Source organism: Schistocerca gregaria, chromosome 8 (genome assembly GCF_023897955.1).
Source record: "Schistocerca gregaria isolate iqSchGreg1 chromosome 8, iqSchGreg1.2, whole genome shotgun sequence".
NCBI classification, from domain to species: Eukaryota; Metazoa; Arthropoda; class Insecta; order Orthoptera; family Acrididae; genus Schistocerca; species Schistocerca gregaria.
In genome coordinates, this window is record NC_064927.1 from 64,812,711 (window position 1) to 64,827,323 (window position 14,613).

Here is a 14,613-nt window from a genome sequence, read left to right on the forward strand (position 1 = left end):
AGTCATTTTGTTGCATATAGTTGTCGAATTTTGAATAAAAACAGCGTCGAATGCATGTTTCTCAGGAGTTGCTAGATGAAGTCGACGACGATCCACAACTACTGAAAGGTCTAGTAACAGCTTACGATTCATAAGTTTACGGATATGACGTAGAAACTAAGCCTCAGTTCTCCCATTGGAAGCATTCTTGATCACCAAGAACTAAAAAATAAAAAATAAAATAAAATAAATTGCCAAGTCCGGTCAAATATGAAGATTATTCTCATTGCGTTCTTCAGTTTTAACGGCATAGTTCACCTGGAGAGCCACAAGGTCGCACGATAAATAAGGAGTACTGTTTACAAGTTTAATTCCGTCTGCATGAAACAACCCGAAGAAGATGCCAGGGTCTGTGGCAAAACAACAGCTCACACTTCGTTGCTTGTTGGTGAGTTGTTGACAATAAACAACACTTTAATGATGTCGCAGCCTCCATATTCTCCAGACATGGCGCCATGTGACATTTTCCTGCTTAAAAAATTAAAGACATTGTCCTTTCTTCCTATTCTCAAAAATATAGAAAACCTTAAAAGGTCGTCGTTTTACAAGCATGGGTGAGACTAAAAATGCGTCGCTGAGAGAGTTGAAAGTTGTGCCAAACACCGAGTTTATAAAATTCCTGTCGTTGAACTGTCTCGTAGACCTGTTCTTTCCCCTGAAGTAAAATACACGTGGAATCGGGAAACTAAATATAACTGTCTTAGGTTCCGGTCACAGCAGCAACGACGTCGGCGTATTCCGCCGATGACCTACATCGGCCGAAAACTGCCGATATTTTCAAAGCAGAGTGCGCAGGAAGTGCAACCGAATCTCAACGTCCGAGCTGTGGAATTCAAATTAGTTTTTTTTTCTTCGGTCGAATTAGCAGACGCTCTCGCACTCAAAACGTGGAGGAGTCTAGTAGAAGAAATATGGAGTTTGTGGCGTTTTGGGAATGAGAAATATAAGTGACAGTTAAAAGAAAACGACACTGATGGGAAAGCAAGGAAAAGTGTTTATTATTGCAAAAGTAATCGTCATGACAGTTAATACATTTATCCCACTGTGAGACAAGACAGTCAATGTCTTCTCGGGAAAAGGATTTCGGTTTCCTCCGAAACCACGATTATACCTAGGCGTGCACCTCTTCATTGGAGAGGAAATTGACATCCACAATCATTTTTCTTCAGTGCTCCGATACTATATGGAAGGTGTGTAACGGCTTTCCATCGAAACTTCTGCATTGCACTCAAAACAATCTTGGCAATATGCGAGTCCCGCTTCGGACGAAGAGGTGCAGACCTCTGTGCCATGATGGTTCCGCAGGCAATTGCAAACATTGTTCCATGAAGACGTTGACCGGTGGGATATATGTATTAAAAGTTATGGAGATTACGTTTGCCACAATAAAACGTTTAATTAGCTATTTTCAATCAGTCGCGTTTTATTTGAAATGCCCTTAAGTCTATACAGGGTGGTCAGAAATAGTCTGAAAATCTTGTAAGGATGTTGTTGTTGTGGTCTTCAGTCCTGAGGCTCGTTTGATGCAGCTCTCCATGCTACTCTATTCTGTGCAGGCTTCTTCATCTCCCAGTACCTACTGCAACCTACATCCTTCTGAATCTGCTTAATGTATTCATCTCTTGGTCTCCCTCTACGATATTTACCCCCCACACTGCATCTCCAATACTAAATTGGTGATCCCTTGATGCCTCAGAACATGTACCAAACTGTCCCTTCTTCTAGTCAAGTTGTGCCACAAACGTCTCCCCAATCCTACTCAATACTTCCTCATTAGTTATGTGATCTACCCATCTAATCTTCAGCATTCTTCTGTAGCACTACATTTCGAAAGCTTCTATTCTATCTTGTGCAAACTATTTATTGTCCACGTTCCATACATGGCTGCGCTCCATGCAAATACTTTCAGAAATGACTTCCTGACACTTAAATCAATACCCGATGTTAACAAATTTCTCTTCTTCAGAAACGCTCCCCAAATAGCAAAACTCCTTTACTACTTTAAGTGTCTCATTTCCTAATCTAATTCCCTGAGCATCACCCGACGTAATTCGCCTATATTCCATTATCCTCGTTTTGCTTTTGTTGATGTTCATCTTGTACTCTCCTTTCAAGACACTTTCCATTCCGTTCAGCTGCTCTTCCAAGTCTTGTAAGGATATTGCAGGGTAAAAGGTAGGCTGTGCTGAGGAATATCTGTTAGGAACACAATTCCGTAGGTTGCGCCGTTTCCGAGCTAATTGGCACTGAACTTCGCCAATCAGGCGGTCGAGTGACTAGGGCCTTCCGTCGGGTAGAGCTTTCGCCGCGTGCAAGTCTTTCGATTTGACGCCACTTGGGCGACTTGCTCATCGATGGGGATGAAACGATGAGGAATAGGACAACAGAACATCCAGCCCCTGAGCGGACCCAGCCGGGAATCGAACCCGGGCCCTTAGGATTGACATTATGTCGTGCTGACCACGCAGGTACCGGGGACGGACAATCAGGCGGTTGCGCGCGCCAATTCAAACGGCCCGCGAGATACAGTGTCAGCTGTTCTCTCAGCGTAACTGATGGCGCACGAGACTGCTCACACTTTGGCTCGGAGTCGGTCCTTACTGCCGTTCCACGTCCACTTTTTCTTCTGTCCTCTTGTCCTGTTTTAGGACACCACACGATGAACAGCTTTGACGACACCGTCTACGGGCGGGTCGCTTGGATTTGTCGCGCAACGGCCTGATTGGCTAAATTCAATGCTAATTAGCCAGGGAACGGTGCAACCCATCGACCTTTTTTTCTTAACAACTATTTGTGGACAATCTACTTTGCAACACTTTTGCAAGCATTTTAGATTGTTTCTGATCACACTGTGTGTTAACAAGTTATGTGTCCAAAACTGTGGACTGAAATTGTTTTTGTACTGGCAACCACTAATTTCGAACGACTTAAAAATTCGACAGTAATGTAAATAATCTGTGGCCCCGTAGCGGTCGCGCGGTTCCAGAATGTAGCGCCTAGAACCGCTCTGCCACCCTGGCCGGCTCTGGTATCTTACACTACATTCTCTATGTTCTGTGGCTCTCTAGCCGTTTCAATCTCATGTCTGTAGTTTGCTGCATATTATCTGCAACACAGACAAAATCTGTATCGGAAATTTTTGACCTAGCTTAGAACCTCAACAAATTATGTTTTGAAGTGAGAACAGTGGCGTATGTGGATTTTAAATGGTTAGTGCCACTTTAGTGTTCGTTTTTTATTTTTTTTTTTTTTTGTTAAAAAGGTGGGCACTAGTTGTTCAGGAATTGTTGTTACTTCTTACTGGGGTTTCTGTGCCAGGAAAGTGGTGGTTCTGTCACGTGAAGTGTTTTGCAAATGTGACGTATGAGTTTCCACTTTTCAGTGCATCTTATTCTAAAACTTACGTTCGTCTTCGACACATATGCTGAATGAAAGGCACTGAATGTTAAATGATCTATCACTGTTTCTTTTAATCTATCTGAAACTGTGCAGAGTGTCTGTAATGTTGCTTTACACTGCCACCAAGAATGTGTCGAGTATAGTACGTAACAGAATGTTTCTCTCTTCATTTCATATATTAGTAAAACGTGCAGTACTCGCCACGTTCTTTCCAAGGTAGATATAGGTTAGAATATACTCTATCCTCCTCGGGAGAAGAGATTCCAATCCTGGACGCGGCAAACACTGACGAACCGTGACCAGGCTGTCGGCCGATGTCATCGGTCGTGCTCTGCCAACGGCGTCTGGTTCACACTGACAATGGGCGGTTATTATTATATCAGTAATCTGCTCTGTTGCAACCGTTAGCTAAACTACGCGAGCAGCAATTTAGTTACACGTTGGATCATTTCAACCACTTTATCAGATTTTTTTTTTTTTTTTTTAATTATGCGCAGACGAATAATTTCAACGGCGAACGGCCGAGTGCACCAATCTCGATTACAATTGCACCGCGGTAAACTCCACAATTATGCCTGTTCAAAGCAAAATTGTGTTGCATCGACCTCTACCAACGTTAAACGACGGCTCAGACCTGGTTTTCCCGAGATGACTTGGTTTCTAAGCGTACGATATAAAGAAAGCGGCGCGTTTCGATGTACCGAGACAGACTCAAGATATTAATTTATGAATCAAATCTACCAGGAGTAGAATTAAGTCTCGCCTCCATATGTCACCACACTGCCTGTTTTTCTCTAACAAGGGGGCCACAGAACAATGGTACTTTTGTAATTTTTTGTATTTATCGTACGTGAACGTCGTAAGTGAAATACCTCTCCCAAACCGGTTCGACAAAGGTTTCAAAATTCTCGTAAAATCCACTTCTAAGTTTACCGACCACATTTAACATTCTAAAATAACGTGGATTAATTTTTCGACAAGCAGTGTGGCTCTGTGGTGCAGTGCTTGCGCCTTGCTAGAGGGGTCCGAATTCGATTCTGGGTGGATTCAAATTTTTAAACAAAGGTACATGCTGCATGTTGTATGGAGCGTAACGTACAAAAAGACAAGAAATTACTTTGTGGTTTTTTAACTTACAGAATCTTGATCAATAATCTTTTATATAAGGTCGCTAATTAAGAATTTTTGTTTGCGACCCAAACTGCATTTTTGTGAGAAGTCTATAGTTACAAATAAGAAGACCTGCATTTTCATAAAAATTACCATTAGATGCAGTAATTAGCATAAGTCTAATTAATTTTATATTTAAATGACGCAGGATTCGAATTGAACGAAAAAAAAAAAGATCGTAACGATATTCCGTGCATTCCTTCTTTTGTATTGCATCCGTTAGTTCTTTCATTTTCAGGTACTGATGCTTTCACACTGACCAAATCGAAAAGGTCTATATCCATCTCGTACTTCGTAAAATTTGTTGTTCTTCTTGTGTTTTCCATTTCGCTAAACGTAAACGGACGGACTAGTAGCGAAGTGTAAACACACTTCTGCATGTTGAACTTGTGACGGTAACGTAATTCACCAGCGGTTGTCTACAAACCTTACGTACTTAGCTATGTAGGCGGCCGTGTGCAGATTCACATGTCTACTAACATCTTTGCGTCTCCAGGGATCTCCTACTACAGCACGACGAGTTAACCGGGATGAGATGCACGCTTGGCTGATCACGATTTTAAATGTAACAACATTTTACTGTTACGAGTCACTGTTTATCTCCGCCGGCCGCTGTGGCCGAACGGTTCTAGGCGCTTCAGCTTGGAACCGCGCGACTGTTACGGTCGCAGGTTCGAATCCTGCCTCGGGCATGGCTGTGTGTGATATCCTTAGGTTAGTTAGGTTTAAGTAGTTCTAGGGGACTGATGACCTCACATGTTCAGTCCTATAGTGCTCAGATCCATTTTATTTATCTAAACGACACGTTTAGTTCGATTTACATTTGTTGATATGACATTCGTGTGTGTGTGTGTGTGTGTGTGTGTGTGGGAGTGAGTGTGTGTGTGTGTGTGTGTGTGTGTGTGTGTGTGTGTGTGTGTGTGTTTTACGATCTTTTTGAGGAACTTGGGGCGCTGTCTACACATCGTAACACAACACACACAGACACACACACACAAATGGCATACTTATAAATCTAAATCCACCTGATGATGGAGGTTTAAACCTTTGAAACGCGTTGTGGAGATAACTAAACAGTGACTGGTAACAGTAAACTTGTTGTTTCACTTAATGTCAATAACAGTCACGGTAGCGTCTAAACTAAAATTTTCGCATTTAAATTTGATGACGATTTGCTGACTGGTGAATAACGATGGTGCATGGCAGACATATTTTAAACGCGGTTAATTTGCGCCGCGATCACAGGGCATCGCTTATCGCGCTTTCTGACTGAGATTGGTGCACTCCGCCCGAACAGTACGACAGTTTGCAACGATAGCTAGCGAATGGCTCAGCCTACCAGCTACTCGTACTTGCCCGCGGCGCTAAACACAGGGCAAAACAAGCCAGTGTTTGGTCCAGACATGCAGTTTTACTTATCCTCACAATTCGCCGAACCTATTCCTTGCTAGGCTCGTTTGTAAAACTAGATCCGTGCAGTGATACTCGGGGGAGCTGTAAAAGTAGCTACCTTACGAGTTGCAGAAGTGTTTCCGGCATTGGAAAAAACGCTGTGATAAGTGTATAACATCTGGTGGGAACTATTTTTAAGGAGGTACCGACGATGTAGGCGAATAAATAAAATTATTTCCAAAAAGTAATCCTTACATATTTTGAGACACACCTCGTGTTTTGCATGTAGATGAAACAGCGAGGGAAAGGAGGCGAACAAAAAAAGGAATCGCCGAGCAGCCGGACGGCGGTCACGTAAATGGAAACTTGTGCAGCGCGCGACTCGGCGGCGTCGCCGGCGTCAAGTTATAAATATTGACGCGCGAGAGCCGGTCGCGAGGGGTGGAGGTGGGGGCAGCGGGGCGCAGAGCCCGCCCCCCAGCCTGGCGGGCGGGGGCAAAAGAAGACGGACGAGGAGGAGAAGAAAAAAAGGACGGCTAGGCAGGGAGGGAAAAAGAAGCCCACGCGTCGCGGCGCCGGGGGTAGGCGTGTGGGGCGTTGGCGGCGGCGGCGGCGACGACGGCGGCGGCGGCCGAGAGGAGGCGGCGGCCGGACCCAGAGCGATCACCGGGCTGGCAGCTGCAGCTGCGGCGTCCCGCGGCGGACTCCTGCCGGCAGAGTGGCCGCGTGTCGACCGCGTCGGGCCACTGTCCCACTACTCGTGTCCGCCCGGAGAGGGGAACCCGCGGCCGCCGGTATCGACCGGCAGCTCCGCCCACTGCGACCAATGGGCGCGCGAGCAGTGCCGTTGCCATGGCGACCGTGGGCGGCGCGTGCGCGGAGCGCTCCCTCCGCGGGCGGCCCGGACCGCCGGCAGCGCCAACCGCGCGCGCGTCACGTGACTCTGCCCCCCTCCCGCTGCGGTCCCCCCGCCCCGCAGTGGTGGGAGGCAACAATGCGTGAGTCGTGGGTCTGCGGGTCGGCAGGCAGTTCCGAGGCGCAGGCCGTGGCGAGCGACACACGCACCGCGCACGACGCACCGCGCCAGCCCCACCAATAGCAGCCACAGCAGCAGCAGCCGGGGATCGCCGAGCGCGACCGCGTGTCTGCCGCCCCCGCCACGAGCGAACGCCCCGTGGACGCGACAGCGCCGCTGTCGTGACGGACACAGCTCCGCTTCCGCAGCCGACGACTCCGGATCGAGCGGCGAGGGACAGGACCGCAAGGAGAGGGACGAGTGTGAACAGTGCGGACACGTGCGCGCGGTGAATGTGAACCTCGTGCCGGGCGAAGCGCGTGCAGCCCGATGCGGGCGCGCTGCAGCTGCTAGCCGCTCGCCGCGCAGCAGCCAAGACGACGCCGACGCCGACGCCGACGCCGCCGCTGCCGCTGGCGCAGGCCGGGCCGGGCCCCTCGGCCGCCTCGAGGCGCCGGCACGCTCCCGCCCCCACAGCCGCCGCTGGCGTCGTGGCGACCACCGCCGCCGCCGCCGCCGCCGCCGCAGCCGCCGCCGCCCCCGCCGCCGCCTTCCTGGGCCTGCACCACGCGCACCACCACCCGCACCACGCCCACGGCCACGCGCACCACCACCACCAGCACCACACGCCGCCCCACGCGCCGGGCCCCGGTCCGGCACATGCGGCCCCGGCCGCCGGCTGCTGCGCCCTCACCGCCGCCCACAACATAGGTGCGTAACGTCAGCCCCACCCCCCACGTCACACACGTGGCTCCGCATGCATGCCCTGACACGTCCCAGTGTAGGTAAACACGTGGCCCCTGCCGCTATTTCTCCCGTACTGTTGCGTACGGCAGGGGCATGCGTGTCCCCGCAGGGACTAATAATTGGCCCTCCACTATTTTCCCCACTACGGTACATAAATACTGTCAGCATCGTCAAAAACAAACGTGCCCTCTGAACAGTGGTTTCGCATCCATTCCCTAACCCGTTCCAATGTGCTGTCCCAAACATAGGTGCTGTAAGCTTATACAAGATATTACGACACAAGTGTGACCCACAAGGACCAATACTTGGGCCTCCACAACTGCTTTGGTTGATAAATTCTGTTAACACCTTACTAAACACACATGTGTGTTATGTTTCAACGATTTCAGACACCAGGTTACTGAATTTGCTACCTTCTCCTATCCTGAAAGTACATTAAAATGTTCATTACAATAGTTCCGTGTGACGTGTCGCGTTAGGTGAGAATTTATACTTCCGTATATACATTTTGATCATTATTGCCATGACTAGCATTCTGAGAAGTCTTTAGGAAATCAGCTGGTCGCGCATGCCTTCGGTCTCCTAATCTCTCGATTGCATTTCTAACTTCACTGTTGTCTTAAGAATGCGCCGATCAAAATTGCTCGTAGCAATTTCGTAACAAATTTCGTGACCTTACGCGTTGCGTATGATTGTTGCAGCGACGATAACGCTTAACAGATCATGTTGATTGTGGGAGCCAGACATTTCTCCACACTGGGAATGACTGTGCCTTAGTATTTATGAAAAGAAGACGGTCATGCAGACGTTAATATCAATAGGTGCGAAAGTGACGAAGCACAACTCCGCTTCCTCAGTTTAGGTCTAACATTCTACTATTAACAACGTGAAGTTTGGGACGATTTTGTAAATTTTTTTACCGTAATATCTGGAAACGCCGATGCACTGATGTCTGTTATGTACTTAGGGGAATGCTAGTTGTAAATGTGTGTGTGTGTGTGTGTGTGTGTGTGTGTGTGTGTGTGTGTGTGTGTCTCTCTCTCTCTCTCTCTCTCTCTCTCTGTGTGTGTGTGTGTGTGTGTGTGTGTGTGCGCGCGCGTCCGATAATCGTTAGCAAGTGACTTTGACTCGCATATGTGCGATATCCAGGTAAAATTCTAGCTATTAAATATACATTCGCAAGTGAATTATTCGCCCCCTGTGACGCCCACCAATTTCACAACAGCTTGTCAGGAAAGAAGTTTTAAGCGATTTCCGTAAATGTTGGTTTATATATGGCGCGTTGTTTGTACGTGTGTTATAAATGCGAGTGAAGTTTCTAAGTTTTTTCATTGACGACGTATTGAGTAGAATTTATCTTCGGGTAAATTTGTGAACGTTAGAACGGCGCAGAAAAAAATACATATATTTTTTCACTGCTCTGTACGCTAATGCTCCCCAAAAAATACGCTAGATATTTATCTAGGAACTTCCCAGCTCGCTTACAAATTATTAAATTGTTTCCTTGTATCCTTTCAACATGTTAGGCCGTCATTTGTTCACTCGATATGTTGTAAACGAGCAGCTGATGAAGTTCTACGAAGGCCTACGATCCTTTTGGCTTTCGTGGAAGATTGGAGGCACGTGGTAAACTTTTCGTTTCACTACTAGAAATGCATATAGGTCTGTGTGTCGCGTGTGACTAAACTACAGAAGTAGGGAATACAATTATTTACAGGCACTTAATCGTATATAGAAATAATCGGATGAATACAGTGCCGATACGTAAATTGCGAAAGTTGCTTAAATGGGCTCTGACATTTATAGTATGCATTTAGCTACCCTAGGCAAGTATAGACAATCGATAATATAGCGAAACATTGCACTCAGAAAAGATTCAAACAGACATTTCTTTTTTTGCGTTAATAATACCGACAAATAAGAAGTTATATAAATGAAACCTCAGCAAGTTGGTTGCCAAGTTTTGTTTACGCTAAACGTTAATACGTTGGAGTTAAAAATCTAGTAATAATTTAAGAAGACCTAACGAGACACCTTGATTTCGTGCTGTAGCTAGACTAAGAAAATGCTTAAATTTACCTTTGCCGTAATTTATACATACTTTCTTGTATTTTTACCGAGGAATATATGTCGTCTTTCTGCGTAACTAGTTCTTATTGGGAAAAGACGTTTATTTTTACTCCTATAATGAGTCAAGCCAAAACTTTTTTAATATATTTGATGAAGAACGTATGTTATTTAAGAACCTAATGCTTCTTAGAACAGCGTGGACTCTTGCAGCTAGTAGGTATTCTCTGTCTGTAACTTTCCGGTTAGTTTCCAAACCGTTAGGAGAACCATTTTATTTACTTTTTTCCGTTTGAGAAAACAAGTAGTATCGGCGTACTCCAGGAACATGTCGACAGTATTTCAACCTAGACACTTCTGAACACACCATCGGTAAACGTTTGTGCATGAAGCGGCCTTACAATCGGTTCTCAGATGTAGACGTACGACAGTGTAGTTTATCAAGTGGCAACTATGAAAATATTGAGTGAGAATGGATGGAACACCCACATAATTTAATAAAGATAAGATATGGGTATCTAGGGTGTACACAAACTTATATGTCAGACGCGAAAAAAAGTTCATAGCGTTACTACAACATTAAAATAGATGCAGACGTCAAACCATGAAAGTCAAACTGTCAGTTCTTCAGTTATTGAGTAGCTATTACCCCCAGATCCACTAAGAAATATGTCCAACGATCAGTTCCAAGTTTCCCAAGTTCGATCATTCTTTAATGTTTCATTTATTTCGTACGATAAGTGGCCTCTATTACTTACTACGGCTGTGTATTTTTCGGAGATATAATGTTCCGTTACTGAAAGCATTTCTTAAAGAATATAAATACATTTCTGATCCCCTTACAAAGTTTTGAAATTTTAAAATGTCTATAAACAAAAAACTAAGTGTGTTATAATTGTCCTTATTCATGGAAAGAATAATTAACTGACCAATTTTCTCAGAGTTCTGTAGAGCTATTATACTGCATGAGGACTGCCTCTATTTGAATTGCTTTCTCCTTGAATATTTATCTTACATTCTATTTTCACTGTCAGTTTGTGGCACGCTGATCATTTCAGTGAGAAATCTTAGGTAAGCATTCCTAACAACACTGTGCACTCAACTAAAGACGATCTCATGCTTTCATTTTACATGAGCGCTTTTCTTTTATTCGGAATTTTCATCGATGAAGTGCAAAAAAGGTGTTACATGAGAGATGTACCATCCACCGTATTTACTCCAACCAAACCTGGAAAGCCACTGAACAGTACGAAACTTTTTAACTATGTACTCATAAGCAGAAGTTTCGGTGGTAAAACGAAGTTTCTAACAGATCATTTATATTTACAACATTCAGTGACATTATGGACTTCTGGGCATGTTGTGACAATAATATTCGGTTTAAAGCATTTGGTAACAGCAATGTAGGATCTGTTACAGTATGCTATGTTCGATGTAATGGGCGTTTTTGAGTTAAAATTATATTTCATTAATATGATCTGGCTTTTAGAAATACATTTTTTTAATGTTGTGCTATACATCCAGATTTTGTAGGCTATCTAAAAAATGTTAAAGATACTAGGTAGGCTTGGTTAGCTGCCCGTCCAGAGAGAGTGTTAAATGTTATAGAAAAATAAAATGTACTGCAGCATATGTCTCTGTAGTAATGAGACAAATGCGCATTATTTAAAAAAAAAAACTGTCCGGTTAAAGTCCCATCGAACCAAAGCACCGACAGTCTTCTTCCTTTAGGATTTCCGTTCTGAAATACACAAGTATGAAGCTCCTGAAGGAGTTTCTAGTGAGCAGAAGCATTACGCAGTTTATTGTCCACGCAAATAATGTATCTAAATCAGAATTATTTTATTTAATGCACGTTCTTCTTCCCTGTTAGCATGCGAGTGCACTGTAAATAGTTTAAATAACTTCTTAGACCAAAACTTGCCAAGACTTAAGCACGCGTTTAAACAGACAACAAACAGGCAGTTGCTCGGAAGAGACATGAAAGGTTCCCTTCACTTGCAAGCAAAAAACGACTAAACATGTTCACAAGAAATTCAACTGTTGGTGAGTTTGACAGCTTTCATTCATAGATCATCCTGAAAACCGCTGTCTAACACCAAAGCAATTTTAACACAATTCATCTACTAGGGCATGACTGTAAGCCTACTCGATACGGACAAACATTGGAAAGTAAATTATGTTTTTCCATTTTAATCAAGCAGCACAACCAAATAACACACTGCACTCTGGTTAGAAAAAGAGCATTTGAAGTTTGTATTAACAGCTTCATACGTCGCAACACCGCATGCTACCTTTGTGCGCCATAGCCTAACAGAATAGTGATTTTCCTGTCCAGTTTAGGTGAAAATCGCAACACTCTGCCACATCATAGAGTCTACTCCCTTTGAAAAAGAGAATCGAAAGTGTGTAGCGGTTCACGTATTAACATCGTTAAGAATCGTCAAGTCTTGTTTAACTCCGCTCATTCGCGAAAAGCAAACTTTTGTGATAGGAAAACATGGTTCTATATTAATACTTATGTGCTTCTAGGCAGCAATCTGACACGAATTTCATATGTGCTCATTGCTTTCTCATGTGGTATGTAACACTTTTTGTGATCTACACTGCTTTTTGTTTACAAGGATTTCTTTAAAAAAAAAAACAGTAATTTATCGCTCTACTTCCGTTTCTATGCTTTAGGTGCAAAATGTTATTTTCTCCGTTAGTTACTCAAAAGTGAAAGTTCCCTAAACAGTAACAGCTAATTACACTATTATGAAGGGAAGCGGATATTCTATGACTGAATCATTACATTCGCGTGAGTCCAGCAATTTTTAAACGATGATCGAGACATGCCATTGTCATGACTTTTCCACTTGGGTTTACAAATGTACAAGCATCTTTAATATACGTCAGTATATAACTGGTACTCACACAAATAATTACAATAATAAATAATTTATACTCAAAAATGATGTTCATATTTTGAATAAAAAAACGTAATATTCAAGAAACTTCAAATACTGAAGACCGTTTGAGGATGCAATAACCTTTTGAATTCAGTCGACGAGTGTCACAATTGTTTGCAATGTGGTTCACCATTTCAATTCAAGTAGCCTTATTGGAACATTTCAAGACATTTATGAGGAATTGTTTTGTGGTCATGTGTCGCATTACCGTCAATGTTCCGTTTAACGACCTCTGTGCAGTTGACAAACAACTGCCAGTCACAATTTCATATATTCTGACAATACTTGATTAACCATTCAGCAGTAGCACAAGGAGCTAAACAGTAGGCATGTAATAATGCCGTACCGAATATACAAATAATGGCGCCCCTTCCTTGTCACGGATACCATTCTCAGAGTGGGCGCTACATCACTCTAATCGGTGAAAACGGAACTTTTATAGACTCGGTTTGTTGTCCGCCCGTCTCTCCGTCTGTTAAGACACTTTTTCCTCAGGAGCAGGTAGGGGACCCAAGTTGAAATTTATGTCAAAATAAGGTTTACGGTCCCTTTGTGACATAAAAGATTAAAGCTTCTAAGTCGATGCAGTCAAAAGATACGGTCCTTTATCTAACATAGTTTGATACTCGCCGAACTTACATATCAAAAGTTATAAACGAACTATCGGTAAACATAATTAAGTTTTTACGAAACACTCAAAGCACGAATCCAACTAACACTTGTTCGGTTTTTTTTTATAATGAAGATTTTTTCCGATTGCCTATTTATACAGATTACGTTACTGCAGATGTGCTATACATCTAGGAAGTGGCTCGTTACCTTTAAGGGATGGGGTAAGTAGATTCATTTCAACTGTGCCCGGTTGAACTTTGTACAGGAATATTTTCACCAGTTTCTCGTTCGAACAGGCAATGGGGATATTATGGCGTGACTCAATTTATTTATGCATTTACAGTGCGCGCGTGGACTCCACAATTGATATTTTTGCTTGGTGAGCTATAGTTAAATGCCATTTTCGGTATCATTTCGACCGAAATATTATTCTGACTAGGAACAGACATGTTAAGCATTAATTACAAGCTCGCCAGGTAACAAAAGTAGGAAACAATGAGACGTAATATTCCTCGGAGGTAACAGAAGGTCGCGACAAGATCGCACCGCGCAGACAGCAACAGCTGTCAACCGTTTCCTCAGGTATTTCGCTCTGCTCTTTCTACAAATTTATTCTCTTTTACTCTACAATTCACAGCTAGGTTAAGCAACTCTGCATGCCTTAGAACATGTCCTACTTACCACCCGGTTTTACTAGCAAGGGTATCTTGTAGACAACTTCCCTCGCCTACTCCTTTCACTGCATCTTCGTTTTATACTTCGCATGTTCATTTCAGATCCACGTTTACTGGGATAAAATCATTGTCTCTTCATACAGTATTCTCCATGCGTTTTGTTTTTTTCCTTGTGGGAATACTTCCGAAAACAAAAAGTTTTTGGAGTCAGGGTCTCACAAATCCAACTATATGCCGTTCTGAGCTACATTTTTTGTAAAACTGCCACAGTTAATTCTTTATCGATCAGTTTCAGAGGCGATCGGAAAGAAAGGAAGCTATTTCAGAAGAGAGCATTGCTAAGCTGCTTTGGGCTACTGAGTGCGCTTTTACACGACCGAAACCTACCAAATGAGTGTACTATCAATACGTACTCCATGTCTGGTAACTACCTCCTTTCTCCACATCATGCCATGGATTAGCTCCGCAATATCGTGTCAATACAAAAATGTCCATTATGTCCATTTTTTCTACTCGAAAACCTAAGTCCTATTGATTGTGTCTGCTT

General features: G+C 43.7%; 1 protein-coding gene across 1 annotated transcript in view; it reads left to right on the forward strand.

Moving 5' to 3' along the window:
* LOC126284542 (uncharacterized) overlaps window positions 1-14,613 on the forward strand; it is a 495,687-nt gene that overhangs the window by 46,677 nt on the left and 434,397 nt on the right. The window contains exons 3-4 of the mRNA XM_049983544.1: window positions 7,026-7,331; window positions 7,438-7,726. Of these exons, the coding sequence (XP_049839501.1) occupies window positions 7,026-7,331; window positions 7,438-7,726 (595 nt within the window). The remainder of the gene's footprint in view (window positions 1-7,025; window positions 7,332-7,437; window positions 7,727-14,613) is intronic.